This window comes from Manduca sexta, chromosome 18 (genome assembly GCF_014839805.1).
Source record: "Manduca sexta isolate Smith_Timp_Sample1 chromosome 18, JHU_Msex_v1.0, whole genome shotgun sequence".
NCBI classification, from domain to species: domain Eukaryota; kingdom Metazoa; phylum Arthropoda; class Insecta; order Lepidoptera; family Sphingidae; genus Manduca; species Manduca sexta.
Genome location: NC_051132.1, coordinates 7,271,241 through 7,290,154, shown reverse-complemented (window position 1 = coordinate 7,290,154; position 18,914 = coordinate 7,271,241). Strand labels below are relative to the sequence as shown.

The 18,914-nt window shown below is 35.2% G+C and overlaps 1 protein-coding gene across 2 annotated transcripts; it reads right to left on the bottom strand.

The window, feature by feature from the left end:
- Positions 1 to 52: 52 nt before the first annotated feature.
- LOC115451650 (protein O-GlcNAcase) lies at positions 53 to 17,494 on the bottom strand. 2 transcript variants are annotated; one of them, XM_037439883.1, is made up of 23 exons: positions 17,318 to 17,486; positions 17,138 to 17,228; positions 16,968 to 17,019; positions 15,927 to 16,155; positions 15,585 to 15,689; positions 15,062 to 15,224; positions 13,776 to 13,904; positions 13,478 to 13,621; positions 13,292 to 13,406; positions 13,012 to 13,097; positions 12,692 to 12,888; positions 11,656 to 12,031; positions 11,193 to 11,320; positions 10,939 to 11,018; positions 10,506 to 10,686; positions 10,101 to 10,275; positions 9,950 to 10,003; positions 9,527 to 9,717; positions 8,948 to 9,036; positions 8,353 to 8,498; positions 7,636 to 7,784; positions 7,090 to 7,252; positions 53 to 6,353 (listed from the first exon to the last, which is right to left on the bottom strand). In XM_037439883.1, exons 2-23 carry the CDS (start codon positions 17,202 to 17,204, stop codon positions 6,229 to 6,231), a joined length of 3,144 nt encoding a protein of 1,047 aa, XP_037295780.1. In that variant the 5' UTR covers positions 17,205 to 17,228; positions 17,318 to 17,486; the 3' UTR covers positions 53 to 6,228. The 2 variants fall into 2 exon arrangements, with proteins under 2 accessions (XP_037295780.1, XP_030035871.1); XM_030180011.2 differs by having other exon boundaries at positions 12,698 to 12,888; positions 17,138 to 17,494.
- Between the last annotated feature and the right edge of the window lie 1,420 nt (positions 17,495 to 18,914).

Below are 18,914 nucleotides of genomic sequence, written 5' to 3'. Positions count from 1 at the left end.
ATATAAAAGACGAAAGATGTAGGAATTAATTGATATAAAAGAAAACAAATGATATTTTTTATATATTTATTAATGATTTGTCGCGACGGCCGGCACCATAAAATGTAATATAAATAACAAAAAAATACACGAATGAACTAAATAACTCTCGTTATATACGTGTACATATTCATAGCATTTATACACTGTAAGCAACATAAAGGAACACTTGTATATTTCAATGAATAATATTATGGTAGTCATAAATCAAATCAACCGGGTATTTATAGATTAATTTAAAAATGCTTATTAGCTGTCAGATAATACCCTTATATCTTTTAAAAACCTTTTGAATATTTGTTTTTCGTTATACAACATAATCGGAAGCGAAATCAAGATCCAAGTATAAGTTGTAAATCTTTATGCATTTTCATATACCAAAACAAAATAAGTAAGTAATAAACGACGGAATACTTGTAAGACGTAAGTAGTAAAACTATGGTCGTTAAAAAATTGGCTAAATATTAACATAGTATTAAAATTTTATTAATGTTCTATACACTTGAAACAAATAATAAAAATACAACATTTCATCGTGAGAATCTTTTGAACTTGTATATTATAATTACATATTATACTAACATGTCCTTGTTTTATTTTCTTAATCATTCCATTAATGCCAGAATATGTTTGGGGTAATACCTTTTTAGACATTAATAATCAAATTTTGGGTTTTACTAATAATCCAGATTAAAACGGGTGCTTAGATGGGAATTTTGCTCGTTTTTGTATAAAAGTTGCCATTAACAAAAATATTATCTTTACTTAACCATAGTTTCAAAAACAATACAATATGTGGACATAAACTTAAATCTAACAAAGCATAATCTCTTAAATGCGTTATTGTGCAACTAATATCTAATAGGATAATACTCTTAAACATAATATTTTACAAAAAAAATATATAATAAACACAATTATTATTCTACTACAGAAATAGGTTTTGAGGTTATCCGGTAAATGTAACACCAAAATATAAATGATTTAGAATAGTGATTGGCCGAATTGTAGCAAAAAGTATGATAGCTATTATTAGCACGTTGACTATGGCGTACACATCGGTCTAGTTTGGAAACAAGCACACAAGCTCGTCCGCGCACGCCATGCGTCGTGCGAGTACTAAATATATTCTTTACGCGTGCAATGACGCGATAAATTCGTATGCCCAACTACAAAAATGCCGATACGCACATTGTAAGGTTTCGCACCCGATTGTCTATCCATATGTGGCGTTGAATCAAATATAGTATTATCCTTGTTATGCCATGGTTGCTAAGCCGGGGGATCGGCTGTACACCATTAGCAGGGTACCCCAGGTGATAACCATGGCATTCCCAAAAAAAAATATTATCCTTGCAGATTTTTTCATTCTCTTGGCACGTCTTTAATAACTGGAAAGAATTTCATAAACGCCAACCAATAATATTTAGCATGGAGTATTATCCAATGTATCATAAGTCATAACAGTCAATATTATCTGAACTTGAATATATTGAACACAAGTTGAATATTCTTATTTTAAAAACTTCATGGGTACAGGTCATTAAACGAGCGACTAACACACCTACTGCATTACTTTGGCGCCAAAGTCAAATTATATTAACTCATGGTCTAATAAAGATATAGAAGCAGAACATGTAAACTATTATTTGTTCTTATAGTAAAACAATGGTAAGATATATGACGTAAGCAGCAGGGATGCAGATCGCGTTCTTGCGTAGCTGTTTAAATATTATGTTCTCTGACGCACCGTTCCATTGCCATCCCATGTCGCAAGACATACATAATAAACACAAAGCTTGTAAGCACCTTAGACGTTATGAATTAACGCGCTGTAATTATGCAATGTCTGCAATTATATAAGTTATTGCTGACATCGATACATGATTGCAATTAACAAAAATTGGAACAAATTCAAATTGCAAATTTATACTATCACACAAACGGCCATTTCAATAAATGATATTAAAAGCTTTTTCAATTCACCGCGAAAATGGACCAATCAGAAATCAGTTTACAAATGACTTATTTTGATTGGTTTATTCTCGTGATTGCATCGGTGAATAACATTTAGGTTGTTTATAGAAATCGGCCTTGATATTAAGCCGAGTTTTAAAAACCCATTCTGAGAATATTTCTAATATTTTTTTATGGACACATCATCCGTGGCATGCCCAAATAACCGGCGAAACAAATAGTCCCAACTTTATTTTGTACAAAGAAAATATTTAGTTACCAATCACAATCAATTTTATTCTTACAACCAATATTTATTTAATTTTTCTATTGCTTTCATTACTTAGCTTTACAATATTCGATTTAGAAAAATGTCACACAAACGATTATCGATATTATTTTCATTGTTTTATTACTATAATACAGCAGTTAATTATCCGATCTTATTCTTAGAAGATTATTTGGATATTCATTGCAACATGAATGCTAAGATCAGAGTATTATCACATTTAATCGTCAATTTCAATTCCAATATAGTCTTCACTTATATCGATATTTGTATCGACAGCAAAAATATAAATCTTTGCCTTCGTTTAACGGAAGCATTATTACTCTTTATGTCAAGGAATTTGCAATAGTTTTAATCGCTTGAGTAACATTAACTCACATCGTATTGTGAGAATGAAAATTTTTCTATATTAATAGAATTGAATTATATATACGTTATATTTATATCCATTTACATAGTAACCTAGTAACATCCACATTTCAATTTATTGTGTTTGCATATGAACTCTGTTTATCGACAAAATAAATTCAATAAAATGAAAATAGGACAGCTTAAAACACTTAAATTGGCCCCTTCCGAAACACAAAAACCTATCTCGTTTTTATTTCTTTGATGAAACACATATAATTAAAGCATAATTATCCTTATATTTAAACAACCTTTTAATTGCTTTACGATCATTACAAATATTTTATTTTTTTATCTGTTCAATATTCCACAACTACCAGTTTATATGCAATCACAATAGTACTTACATACGACGATACAAATAAAAGAACAAATAACGTCCCGAAAATGACTTCTGTATGAAATTCAATGTCCTAAAATATATATTTTTTAATTTGTTTAATTCATGACGCGCTTACTTGCGACGCACTATATGTCGAGTGTTTCGAAATATTTTTTCGCATATAATTATGTAAGTCGTATGTGTTTTACCCGTCATCCAGTTAAACAATCGTCAAGTCAGTCTTTATCCAAATATGACTAGGCTCGTTTGTCCACATTACCTCTCCAATTTCGCTATAAATATTGACGGTAATCCTTCACTTACGCTGTTTAATTTACCTAAGAAAATTTAAAAATGGGCAATTTTTTTATCTTTGTTGCTAACAAGTCCTTTTTATTAGTATAGCTATAAATCCGTGTAATCATAAATTAGATTTATTGCATAATAAGTTAGTTATAACAGTATTGCAAGGTTGCAATAAGCACTGATCCAATGATCGGAATTCGGGGACCGATAAGTGATTATAGCTTGCAATTCTTATTATAATCTACTGAAGTAAGCTAGTCATTATATGTACTAAATTGAAATTCATTAACTGCGGATTCTTAACTAGAAGCCAACTGATCACGGCATTAAGATATTTAAAAAAAAACGTGATTCAATATCCCGACTTGGTATTAACATTGCTTGGGAACTTGCAGCTTCATTTGCGTAGAGTTTATATCTCAGCGGTAAATGAGGGATTACGGCATTTTATAATACTAAATATTGTAATAAATTCCTAACTGTTAAAATGAAAGGTGAAAGCTGTACAAGGATGACTTAATGAACAAATAATAACAAGCCGTGTGATGTTGATATCTTAAAAATAACATTCCCATTTCAATAATGCAAGCTCTTAAATAATTTTTATATTTATTTTCTTTATTTTAATTGTTTTTCTTGATTTTCTACTTTTTCTTTACGTTTCTTACTATTTCACTATTATCAGAATTGCAATCAAAAAGCTAACAGCAAAGCCAAAATTATAATAGATATAAACAATACATGATTTATTTGTATCATAATTATTATAAATGCTTATAATTACAGATAGTTAGATGTAAATGTGTAGTAATACAATAACGTGCGCCTAATCGTTGCACGAATGAGAATTAACAAACCATTACAAAAACCGTTGATTCATTATTTTGTAACGAGAAATCGATACTAAAATATCGATGTTTTTACGGATTTAATCGATTAAATTGACATTTAAGTAATCGCACTTGAGTCATATTTTTAGATTGTCTGATTTTAACTTAATCGCATTTATTGCATTATTTAGAGTTAATAATGATTATGTCTCTAAATAACCTGAGGAAAGATTTAAAAATTACTGAACTAATAAATCAAAATCAGTCCGGGCATAATTCGTAAATGCATTTATTTATTTATGACATTTTCATAAAACTAATATAACCAGCGATAAATTTTACTAAATATGTTATACTTTAATATCGATACCAATTTCTTCCATATAAGATCTTAGACACCCGTTATTGTATTAGTCTCAGCTTCCTCCAGTCATTCACTTACATTAAAAGAGCAATTAGCTACTATCTACATATAACTTATTTATGGCCTATTTCTGACAAACAGTTGACAACAAAACTTTTTATTAGGTATCGATTCAAGAAAGCTGCAAAGCTAAAGTAAAAATATTAGTCTTCAAAACATAGTAACCATTTTCAACAGACTTTAGAAACTGGACATTAATCAGCTGCTTTATTACAGTTAAGTATAACACGATATGGATATCAGATCGATAGTATAAACTAACTTGCATAGCGATATGAACAACACATTATTGCTTTTATGTATATTTATTGCTTGTAGTTTGTGACCAGAAATGCAAAACTAGATTGAATTGTTTATTCTGATTTAGAATGTTCTATCGAATATAGGAATTTGCCTTATTCGTTTTACAAAATATAATAATTTTCTCATTTACTAACAAAGCTTTGTTTTTTTACTCTATATATTCTCGTCTCCTCTTCTTCCAAAATTTACTATGTCGATGTTAGTATACCATTCAACTACTAAAGATATATTTGTAGTCTTTTTCCAATCAATTAATCAAAATCGATGTTCTGTGAATATTTAAAAGTGCATTTTTGCTATGTAGGGTAGTGGAAAATATATATCCAACTCTTCTTTATACTTCTATCTGATTAATTCCGTTGCGGGTTAAGACTAATTAGTGCTGCCCAAGACTCGAAGAACTTCACCGCTCGGTGTCATAAAATGCGTGCAACTGTCGATCTTGGCTCACACACAAATAAGTTGCAGTGGTGTGTGTGTGAGGGCAGGATAGTCTCGTAAGTACACTTAAAAACATTCGGCTACTAATATAGAATTATTTTGCTGTCGAAGAATCGATATTGTAATTAAATAGGGTGTAAATATATTATGTATTTAAAAAATAGTGTATATTATTTTAATATGGCTATAGCCGATATGATTGAAGCTACTCGTAAAGATACAATTTAAAACAGTTGCGTTTTAGATTGTGATTGTAGATCTGAAAATATGTCAATATATTATAAAGTCAAAACTAAAGCTTTAAAATAAACGGATAATTTATCGATACGAATCAACAAACAATTATTAATTGGTATTAAATAGTAAAAACCATATTAAAATATTATACACCATTAATGGAACAATCGACATGTGTAGAAGAAGCATATTTCTGTCAAACTAAGCTCGATTATTAAGATTTCACATTCATAAATTATAAATATCAGCTTATAACTATTGACATGTTGAAATGTATATTAGCTATACTTTTTTTCAATCTGTATAGTAATATTGTTACATTCGAAAGTGACATTTGAATTAAGTTAGTATATTAACTAACAAGTAACCTTAAAAAGCCAACATAAATTGTATTATGTAGTATTACTCTATACGGGTATTTTTTTCCAAAACCTTATAATATGTGGCTACAGTTTAGGTACAGGTACAGAATGGAAGATGACGTAAGCCGTCCATGGAAGAGAAAATCAGCTAATGAGGGGTGTCATGGTAGACGAACCTGTCTAAGCTATTGTCAGTGTGCAAGCGGTCGGCGCCGCCTCGCGGGGGGCCTGGAGGGTCTGCTGGGGGGTCTGGTGAGAGGCCTGAGGAGGGGTCGCAGGGGGTGCAGCGTGCGCAGCAACAGCAGCGGGCGCTAGAAGGCGCGCGCGAGGTACACGCGCTCGGCCACGCGCTGCACCTCCACGAAGCCCAGCTTGCTATAGAACTGGTGCAGGTTCTGTTCGTGCGCGTTGATACACACGTGCGCACCGCTCGCACCTGTATAAAAAATACAGTTGTAATAATCTGTGTAGTATAGAAATGAAATGATTTATTTGAATCTGTAAAATGTTATACATTATTTAGATTCCGTCAATATTAACTCTACCACCAGTTCGGAAAGCAGTTTTCACCAGAGAAGAGCGGGCAAGAAACTCTGGTGTTGCTCTTTTCAATCAGTTTAGGGTAAAGACTACAGTACATGATAAAGTAAGAAGAAAAAAAAAAAAATTTAGAGCAGTTCATTTATAGGCTCGTGAAATAAGGAATAAATTAATTTAATTTTTTATATGACTGCACAACCCTCTCAGGAATCATGAAATTTCTCTATTATCCTTATAATTATTTCCTTCCAGTACCTCTAGCAATTAGAAATTAGAAATGTAAGCGAAATGGGCAGAACAGTCCACACAAGCAGCACCCGTTCACGAGTAGGACGCATTTGCCAGCCATCGGCCTCCTCAACTTCAATATTGTAGGGCCGACCCGTCACACGACGCCGCCGTAGGTACAGACAGTTAGAGAGTCATAATAATAGAGTATATGTAGTCAACTTGTACACAGTAGATTTAGTAAAAGTCTCTAAGCTTGGCTTTAAATTCGAGCAATATTTTAAATTGGATTTCATACATTAATGTCTGACATTTTGTAACCAGAGGGTCAGATGTAATAAGGAAGCTTAGTCCATGGTGAAACATGCGTGACATGCGCTAGTGTGGTGTTGGTGTTTAGGTACCGTGCGCGCGCAGGGCGGCGAGCAGGCAGGTGAGCAGGCGCGCCGGCGCGAGCGGGTCGCGCGGGCGGTCCGCGGCGCACACCACCAGCGCGCTGTGCGCACGCGCCACCGACTCCGGCGTGCGGCCCTGCACGCTCCACGCGTGCAGCTGGCGGACATACTCCTGGGAACGGGACAGTTACACTATATCACTGATTTCAACAATATAAACAAATTCACACCACCAGAGTAGTATCGTAGATGAACTGGGCCTCAAAAATTGAGGCACTTTTTTTTCGACATTGTTGAGGATTTCATACACCCTGACGAGCGTGTTTTTAATGCGCAATTTTGTATATAATTCAGCAATCCTAACTTTATTGCATTAACTTTGCGTATTAGTCGAGTTAAAAATTGCGTGTTGTCGGCGCATAAACACGACTAACTGGACTATATATATTGTTATTACCTTCATAAATCAATGCAGGATCTATATCCACATAATATGAACTTCAAGTTCTTGACCACAATTATAAAGCTAATAAATTAACTGGTCAAGTGGCCTACCTTGGCAGTGGGACTGAGGTCTTCCCTCTCTAACAAAGACTCGGGGTATTTGGCGCACATTTCGGGTATCCACGCGAGCTCCTGCCGCCTGTAGAACTCCTTGCTGTTGAGCACAGCGCACGCATATCCCACTATCTCGGGTTTGAGCCCTACACACAAAAAAGTAATGTAAAATGAAATCTATAATTTCTATTGAAAATTATAATAAAATTCCATGCACTACATAACATATATTTTAAATAAATAAATATATGTTATATCGACTTTCACACTAACAAAATAACGCGATTTTAAAAACAGTGTTACCTCAATTATTATGACATTTATAACTTAAAGAAATTTGTAGTTTAATTGTTAAATATATGTATATACGGTATGCATTATTAGTCAAGGGACCTATTTAAACACACTGCAGTTCATGGTTGTATGTATTTCCCCTTTATACTTACAACCTGGCTTAGCAGGGCAAAAATACCAAAGTTTTAACATTCCTGTAAAAATAAGATCATAATATATTTTATATATGTTTGGGATCAGAATCAATTATCGAACACTAAATACCCTCTTTAAACAGAACCCTCGACTAACTTCACACACACACACACGCGCGCGCGTGCGCTCTCGTGCACGCACGCACGCATTTATAATTTAACGACTACTTATTTATATCTTAATACACCCTGTATGTACAATCCATAATAAACGAATCCATCATACCGTTCACCCTCGGCTCAGGCGGTAGTTCCTTATCGTCGTCGCCGGGCTCCCCGTCGGGCGTGTTTGAGTCCACGTGCGGGCAGTCCTCGTCATCCTCGATCACCATGCAGAACTCCGGCGATAACGTAATGAAAGGTTGCACTAATCTGTCATGACGTAATTGTCTTTTAATACTAGGAACTTACAGTTACAACCGTTTTCAATAAACGACATCAATAGCTTTTTGGATCCATCGCGAAAATTTACCAATCGGAACAACAACAACAATTGCCTTATTTGTAATCAAGTCAAAAAAGCTTTGTTCTGATTGGTCCATTTTTAAGGTAGATCGAAAAAAGCGAATGAGATTGTTTATTGAAAACAGCCGTTGGATGCCGCATAAATCTTAAACGCATATCGTAATATTTATATGGCCGATGGTTGAAATTCTAAAGAAGGCGACGTAAAGTAACTCGTGGTAAACAAATCACCAAAAATACATAAAGATGTATAACGCTAATTATTTAAACATTATAAGAGTAGCTGGATAATATAAATATAATGGCTAAGTATCTAAGGAATCGACGCGATGGTGTAATTCATGTAAATATCTCACCTATCAGAAGGTAGCGACTGTAGGTCGCTGGGGAATAAGTCTGAGCCGTCGGCACCGTCACGACACGTCTTACGACAAATCGTACATACCTGTGGAAACATATAATATATTAAGTCATTTCAGGGAATTTAGATTATAATCTATTTTCAATCTTCAATTTGCTATGTTTAGCAATATTGACATAATAGCATAAGAATATTACTTCGATCGGTCTCACATTATAAAACCATGAGTCATGAACTAACTGACGCTTATTACATCAATACCAGTAGGAACTTCTTCGACTTTCAGAATTGCAGAGACATGCGTTTTATGACACCAAGAGGTGAAGCCTAGCGAGTCTCAGGGAACATTAATTTATCTTTATCCCCCAACGAAATTAACCAAATTAAAAGATAGAGAGGAGTTGGAAATATTAATCGTCAACTTCCCTCAAAAGCAAAGCAAGACATGGACTAATGATCTAAAAAGGTATTTAACTGCAAGTATAGGGACATTTACAACCAGATAAGCCAGTTGTAAAGCACCAGGGATACAAATTAATCGAAATGTAGAAGGAAATTTTATGTGTATCCGTACCGCGTCCTCGTCCTGGTGCGTGTAGGGGCGCACGCGCAGCGGCAGCGCGGAGGGCGCGGCGCCGGGCCGCAGCGCGTCCGCGCCGCACTCCAGCGGCAACAGGCGCCGCAGGTCCGCGCTCAGCCCGCCGCGGAACACCCACGGCTCCTGCGCGCCGCTCTCGAACGCCTCGCGCCACCCGCGGGAGAACCCTTACACATACACATACTCATTATATATTGCTACGCAAATTTAAACATAATATACATATTATTAAGATACCGACTCACTTTTATACCATTTAACTTCACATTTAAAACAATTATTGAGAGTTTTTGAGAAAGTCAAAACTGACATAAGTATAACAAATTTACTATTTGCACTAAACTGCGTATTTGGAATTGATAAATAGTTTAATAAAATATGGCAAAGAAATGAACTTACATGTATAGCTGCCTTGAATATTAGCTGCAATATTTGCGGGGAATTTTCCCAGTTCTGAAAGAAGAAAGTTTTTTTACGTGTCACACTTCCTAAATAGATGGCACCACTACCTCCATTATGTGTACTCTCATAAAATGCTGTTGTGACTCACCGATCCACGCAAGGAACGCGTCTAGCAGTGCGAGCACGGCGCACAGGTCCCACACGTAGGGCAGCAGCTCGGCCGCCAGCTCCTGGTTGTTGGCGCGGGCGAGTCGGCGGCACGCGCGCCGCGCCCGCCCCGTCCACCACGAGAACCGCCCGCGACGGCGACGCCATTCACTACTCTGTTGATGAACAGTTTTGTAATAATATTTCGATTAAGCATTTTGACATGTAACGTCATGATTTTTAACTTAAGTTTAATGGTACGACAGTTTTGGACGTATATAAAGTTGCATATTATATCCGAAAATATGAAAATTACACATGAAAATTATGATTGATTTTATACAAATGCGGCGAAAGCTTCTCGGTCTATTAAAAAAAAACGACATAAGTTAAGTACTCTCTGTACCTCGGTGCGGTTGGTCCTGGGCAGCAGCGTGGCGGCGTGCGTGGCGAGCCAGTTGAAGTCATGCAGCAGGCGCAGGCCGCGCGAGCCGTGCTCGAACGGTAAGTAGAACAGGTCGCACAGCAGCACCAGGTCCTCCGCCACCAGCGCGTGCGACTCCATGCTCTCCGAGCTGTCCAGCGCCCTGGACGAAAGCACGAGCTTATGAAGATCGATGGATGTTTGAATGTTTGTTAGAAGTATAATATACAGAGGCCACTGAACAAATTTATATGAAATTTGGTACACAAATAGACTATGCCCTGGATTAACATACAACAGACATTTTATCCCAGCAAACTGTTCCAACATTTGAATATCTTGATAAACTTGTCCATTTATAACTAAGATAGCACAAAGAGTCAAATCTTTTGCAATATCAATATAAATCACTCACTCGTCAGGTGTTTCTGTTTGTTCCACCATCATGTCTGAACTTATTGGGCTGTTACTCGGTTCCACTTGCATTGATCCATTCTGTAATAAAAAAAAGTGCATGTTATCTTACAATGATTAACTGCCAGAAATAAATTAAAACGTTTATTTATACAAGTAATAGCAGAATTAAGAAAAACAAAATTTCTTTGCAAGATACTTTTAAACACACTTATGTAACACTAATAGATATTTCAAAGACTGTGTAAGACTTACCTCACTAAGTCCATCATTCATGACAACATCAGGGTCTGTAGCGGTTGTTGAAGGTGGGTCCACATCAAGTGGTTCAACTCCTGGCTCTGGAATGGATGTTCGACTTGGGCTCAGAGTTTGAGGAGTATCTATGGAATTACGAAAAGTAAATTGATCAATAATATTATTATTTTGTATTAATTAATGTTCAATAATGATGTTACACTACAACTTCTAAAATGATGACATTAATAATTTAGCGATTATCTTTTTTTTCTATTAATGGTTCTAATCTCTATCTTTTTTAGATCGCTTGTACTAAAAGACTTTTCAAAATATTTTTTGATTAACAAGTTCACACATGACTTCTTTTTATTGGTTTACTTTTGCGATAAATTCAAAGATAACAATTGAATTCATTTACTGATTTCTTAAACAAATCAATTTTGGAGATTTTCCTGGCATATAGTTTATTAAGTCTCACCACCAACGCTCATCTCTCCATTCTGTTGCGTCTCGACCGTCGGCTCCAAATCATCAACCACAATTGTATCTTCATCCTCTTTCTTTTTCATTTCCTCCACAAAACTGGATGTTTCAAGTACACTGTCATTTAACAATGTTTCGTTAACGTTAATACTCTTATCGATATCTTTATCTCCATTCTCTTCAATCGCTTTCATTCCCAGTATAGGCACTGGTAAGGTAGAAACGGGTATCTCGGATGGTAAAGCCATGTTGGAGCTAGCGATCGGTATTATCGGATTCGGTATGGATTCGTTTAATATAACCTTCGTTGGCGAGACAAGCGAGTTCATGACCGGGTTCGATACAGGATTAAATGTTTCTATCGGCGATACCTGGAATAGAGAACAGAAAGGTACGGATGGTAATCAGATGCTTTCGCACCGCCATGAGCCGATAGCTAAACGTTTTAATTGCGAGTTAAAATATAATGAATTTGCGATATTTAACAACAAATTAAAAAGATTTCATCGAAATTATGATCAACAACGCAGTAAGTATTGTGGAAAAACGATCTGGATGTTCAAGCTGAATTAAACAAAGGAATTGACATTAGCCATGCGGCCGGTCCTAAAACGTAAGGCATACATTTCTTGCTACATGATTCAAACGAGTTATACCAATAAGGGCAGGTGAAAAAATTAAAATATAAATAAAAACATAATATGGATTCATGTACCATAAAGGTCCATCCATCACTTTTTACATGTCTGGTGGAGGTCATCTTTTTATCAAACAAGTGGTGACAATCAGGCGGACAGAACGAGAGAATCCCCTTGCATCCTTATCTATGCTATAGTCATAAAGGTGACTAACACTCACTCCTGAGGACAGTATGAGCCTGTCTATGGTCAAACAGTCCTCGGCCAGTGCCTGCACCTGGCTCATGGTCACAGTGGTTATGGTAAGGCCTAAGGACTATGTACGCCGAACTAGTTACGACCAGAAAAACTCCATAAATCCTTATCCATATAGTAGACATAAAGGTGACTAACACTCACTCCTGTGGACAGTATGGGCCTGTCTGTGGACGAGCAGACCTCGGCCAGTGCCTGCAGCTGGCTCGTGTTCACGGTGGGGATGGCGGGGCTCATCTCCGCCGTGCTGGTAGTCGACGTGTTGCTAGTAGAGGTCACGAGGGACATGCACGTGTTTACCGAGGGGAGGATCGGGATGATCGGCACTGGGGGAGCTGTGGACAATAACCATAATTGGCTTTCCTCAAATCATAATAGAAAACAGTTGAAAATAATATACTACGCCATATCGAGACGAGAAGGTCATACGAGAGATAATAATTATTGAATAGTGTTACCTGGTATAGCTGGCTGTGGTTTTATGACTGGTCCTTGAGCCGTCTTCGGTATCGAGAATTCTGGCAACCACTCGTTTATTGCTTGCCTGTAATTATGCACTGAATTTCTAAAACTTGTTATATCTCAATACAATTATATAAGTTAGATAGATTTTATAAAAAAAATGTTAGGTAAAAATAGTCTAATTAGGCATGTCAGTGTGATTTTTTATGATGTATAAAACAATAAAATAAAAGTAATAACAAATTTAAGATACTGATGAAAAATTAAAGTTTATACCTCAATGCTTGTCTATGATGGTAGACATGTTTGCCGAGTGTCACCGGCGTTTCATCTTCACACACGCCTTGCTCGCTTTCTCTTTCAAGTTTTATATCCCATGATACTGCCTCCACTGAAAAAATACTGCAGGGTGAGCAACATATCCGGCCAGTTTCATTTAAATTCCCATAAAAATATACTTACTGTGCGCAGGCGCGTCTAAGCTACAGCTCGCCCAATGTGCCAGAGTCCATATCGGTATCATATTAGCGTTGTACTCGCAGTTTGGGTTAGTAAGGACACCTCGTAATAAGGGTATTAATTCTGGAGACCTGCCGCAATATGGCCCTAAAATACAAGCAAAAACCAATCTTATGATGTGTGATCTGAGCAAAAAAATAAATGAATATCTACAACTTAAATTGTGAATATGCATAGTTCATTCATCAGTGAAAAACTACCTTCATTTTTATGAAATGCTTTAAAAACAGAAGTAATTTACCAAGGAAAATCCTTTTTTGATCGTAATCATTGGCATGCAGATTATCCCATATGACAGGCGGTCGTCGCAACACCTGCGTTATTTCCTCTATGCACTCTGTTGTCAGGGTTTTCGATATCACTTTCGGACCTGTGGATAAAAGTAACATTCATTTATGTATCACTAACTTTTGTTTATGACTCCGCCTTCGTAAAATAGTTTCTGGATTTTAAACTTTCTCTATATCAAATTTCATCGAAATAGGTTCTGTGGTATAGCCGTGAAAGCGTAACATACAGTCACACAGATTTACTTTCAGATTTATAATATAAGTATGGAATTTTGGGTAATCAGGCTGTCAACTAAATGTTACCAACGTACACATAATTCTAGCCCTAAGATACAGCTCTCATGTTGAAAGTAACAAATTACAATCAACTCTCGACAGCGCTCAGCGCCCTGGAAATACGAATGCATAACATTATGTAATAAGAACACAAAGACAGTTATGTGGGCAAAATAAGTGATATTTTGCCCATTCTAATTGTTTATACCTGCTTGTCCCTAAAATTCCTCAATATTCAAGGAATCTAAAGTATATTTTTATGTCAAAAAATGTTATGTTTCTCCTACAAACAGAATAGTAATCATAACCAAAGGATCTAATTATCACAAGTTTATTACTAATAGAAACACTGTAAATCAATGCTTGGACTTAACAGTTCATTAACATGTCAACATTTATTTTGCCATCACATCATTTATATTCATGAGTTGTCATGTTATTTTTCCATAGCCAGTAAAGCTATTTATAAGTTAAGCTTCAAACAGCATAATAATGAATAATTTAAAAGGTAAATTTGAATGAGATTTTTTTAACAGCCATGTTGTATTGTAATTTATGGCACAAATTGAATGCTATTTGTGCAACAGTTATTTATGCATATAATGATATGCATACATATATATAAGCCAAGTCTTCCATCTTTCTCGGGACAGGTATTTAGTGGATCCGTATTCAAATTGCCACCATAAGCTTATTATTAAATCTACACAATTGGCTTGTCTGCACCAATATTTTAAACTATAATAGGTAGTAAGCTAACGTTTTCACAGAGTAGTTATTATCGTGGTTTTACAGCAATCAATAATGAACAAAATAAATGATGAGATTTATTATCTACAAACATTACTTAGCTAAGTACAGAGCATAGCTGTGATGATAAGTCGGTTTCTCTCTTGACAAGTTTGACTTTTCAATTTATTAATCTTACTTCCACTTCAATAGGTTTATTGTTATTTGTTACCTGTCCACATGATGTCGATCTGCTGCGATAGTTTGGTGCCAAGCGTGTTGAGATACTCCGAGCTATTCACAGTGGGCACGGCGCGAGTGCTACAGTACTGCGTGGGACACAGCAGGAACCGACAACAACCCAGATGCTGGTGGATTTCATTTGTTATAGATACCTACAGAGAAATGGAATAAAATTCAAATCAGTGTCTTTATTTGCATACAATGTAAGACTTTGGTAAACCAATGGGAACACAATAATAAAAAAAATGGAGATTTGGTATATAGAAATAGGGGCCATATTAATAAATCAATCTCACCTTTGAGTAGGATCTTAAGTAGACATTTAATGTATTGAATTATTTAATTAACATAGCTTAAGTTGTTGTTTAAGAGTTTGTTAAACAAAACTCAGCTGTTAAATTCTTATGCTATGACTTAATATGTTTAAGAATGCAAATATGGCCCTTAGAGCAATTTCATTGAAGTGCCATGTCTAAGCTTAATTAAACCAGTCTTGAAAATATGTTACTTACTTGAGCATGAGCAAAGCTTTGAAATGTCTGTTTGTCTGCCTCACTCATTTCAGGTTCGATATCGTCAAATAGTAGAGCGAAACATGTACAACCAAACTGGGATACCTGAGAAAAAGTAATTGATCAGCTTATTTCCACCCATAAATAAAAAACATTTTAGTAATAATAAATTATGTGCAGTTCACAAATCTACCAGCTTGTGGTAGTTTCCATCATAGCTATAAGAAACTGGGAGATGCTTACTTTTATCCATTGACATACATGTTATTTACTATACTGAGACTTAATTTATCAAGCTGTCTTCAATTACAGTTACTCCATCAACTCAATATCTGAATTTACCTGTTCCAACTTCCGTTTCAAAGTCGTTATCTCCTTCTGACTGCTGTAAGTGATGTCCAAGCCTGGCGACAGGGCATAGCAAAAGATGATGCCCTGGGCCTTTGCTGCTGATATAAGCGATGTCAGGTGTTCCGCTTCCTCCACAGTGTACAATTCGCGCCAATACGCGCGGTGCTTGTAATCATCTTTTGGAGCATATACATACATATCCATGCCCCATTTTTTGAGTCTATAAATGTAAAACTTTAAGTAGGATTTTTTATTTTATAATTTATAATATAGGTCTTGCTTGTGATTTTGCAGATTGACCATCTTTCCTGGGATAAAAGACCCAAATCTATTATGTTAATCTAAAACATGCTATATTTTTTTAGGGCAATGACCCCATTGTACCCGATGGTAATTGGAGTGGGGTCCAGATAGAGTTAACTGATATAAGATATCTATGCCTTGCCTTTCGACACAATTATGCAGCTCTGTTTATGCCATGCTGATCATGAAATGTGACAAATTTACATGGGGCACTGTAACAGGTTTTACATCATCTGTATAGTGTTTGCTATCTAGACTGATATAAGTATGCTATCACCAGCAAGATTGTTTGTATGCTGAGATTTTATTCATTAATCCATTCAGAACTTTCTGTGTCTTACTTCTAATATCCAATTTTTAAGCTAAGAATCCTTTTCTACCAGTCAGATATACAGTTCACAGAATAATTTCAAGATTCCAATACCAATAATATATTCATAGTGAGGGTTTAGGACGAAATTTTGGTGTAGTTATGTACAATTACACTCTTATCCTATAGAGAAAATAAAATGAAACAAAATAAATAAAAAAAGCATTATATTTTTGTGCACTGTGTGGATATTACTACTTAGACTTTTTACTGTATATTGAGTATCTTATAACTTCGCTAAAATATTTCTTTAAAATATAACCTAATGTTATGATAAGTACATAAGTAATAGATAATATGAATGTAAATATTGTGATTATGTAAATACCAGACATAAACAATAACATGTAAGTACTCACTTTTGAAATAGATCCTTTCTTTGTTCCGTGGTCCATGGCCGACCGTAAAAGCCTGAAATAGTTAAGCTTAGGTCATTCACTTAGTTACAAACTTACTTTTATATATAGATATACTAAATCTATCACAGATCACATTTCACAAGTTTACACAAATAAGAAAAGATTTTCACCTTCAACAACGCCGCAAATGAAGTCCTTTCGCTTGGAACTTGGCTCATCTGGTGAACTTTCGGTCATATTTAGAAGAAAACTAAGTAAACTCTGAAATTACACAGTAAATGTAAAACGGTCACACGCTTGTAACTTTCCACGGGAATATCGCAGTATGTACCCAATGTTAGATGACTCACTAGTGGTCAATTGCAATATAACTAACTGTTTAACAATGTGTTTATCTATAAAAGCACCGTTTAGACCCGTAGCAGACGATAATGACCAAATTACTTTAGTCTCGGCATAGAAATATTGCGAAGAAATCATTCATGATGTGTCAAACAATTAGGTGTTTTCTGTAGCACATTTCAAAACGTTGCTTTGTGTAATCGTAATGTAATATAATTACAAGAATGAGTTAAGTAATATATTAGTATATTTTTGTGTAAGCATTTCAATTATTTTTGTTATAAAAAATTCATTGAATTTTTTGTTGTGATTTATTACTATCAATTCTTGGGAAGGAGAGTCCTTGATCCAATAAAAGACTTTTGTTTCGTGTAGATGCGTTCTGAAAATAAATATAACAAAAACATTTTTTTCGATATAAAATAAAAAATCTGCGTTTATATATTTTTAAAAAACAAATTAAATCATGGAAAATTCATTATGCTGTCTTTATGAAAATAATTTCACAACGTATCTGATTTTTAAGAGTTTATCGTAATTTTTAGGTAGTCTAACTTGGTATCACTAAAAAAGGCGGCAATATTCAAATGTTTTAATACATCTTTAGATAGTTTATAAATTATAATCCCTCAAGACAATGAATATTAAATAATATGCTAAAACATAGTTTTAATTTAAAAGAAAGCTTAAAAAGTCGGAATAATACGGAAAATAAATAATATCTAATTAAATTGGACAAAATTTGTATGTCGGGCCTCGAGAGGTTAGAAATGCGCTGCAGCACTTACGAAAGTAGATAATCACCTTAGATAACGACGTAATATCATAAAATGAAATATATGTAGTTTAATATAAACTTATTAGGAAATAAATACGAAAAAGTTGTTACGCAGAAAAAACTTAAAATAGGATGAGGTGATACAAAAACATTCAACAATAGCCAGTAGATATTTACGCAATTTTTTTATTTATTTTATAGTGCCTATGCTGGTAATAATGGCACAGGCGGCCTTACCGCGCTCCTATAATTATTTTTGCACTGGGTGATTACCGAAAAACAACTAAGTACCTACATGTTGTTTTTTTGTGAGACATTGGGGCACCTCGATCAAGTCAGCCCATTCGAACTGTGGACAAATAAGCAGGTAGGTACTTATTGTATGCCTAAAACGTGGCTTTACATCGTTGGTATCATAGTCGGTAGAAATGTGTAAAAAATGTAATTTAATAATTATTATAACATAAATAGCATCACACCTTTTCTCTTTTATGAAATAGAAGATACGAGTAAACAATAGACGAGTAACACACCAACATTTCGCTAAGAAGCTATGGTAAGTCCTACGTGATGGAGCGTTTACTGGTGGTAGAATATAGTTTATATCACCGTACACAAGGCGTTAAAACCTCCCATAGTGGCCCATGTGTGTCGCGTTTCGGGAACAGCCCGTGTTCATCCGGTTCCAATAGGCCGGCACAATTGTCGACTGCCGAGGGGTAAATATTTCCAGTCATTTGACATTCAATCGGACCTCACTTCACTTACCGTCAGGTGCAGTGGGGGCACTTTGCCGTACTGTATAAAAAAAGCGTGAGCTTGTTGCC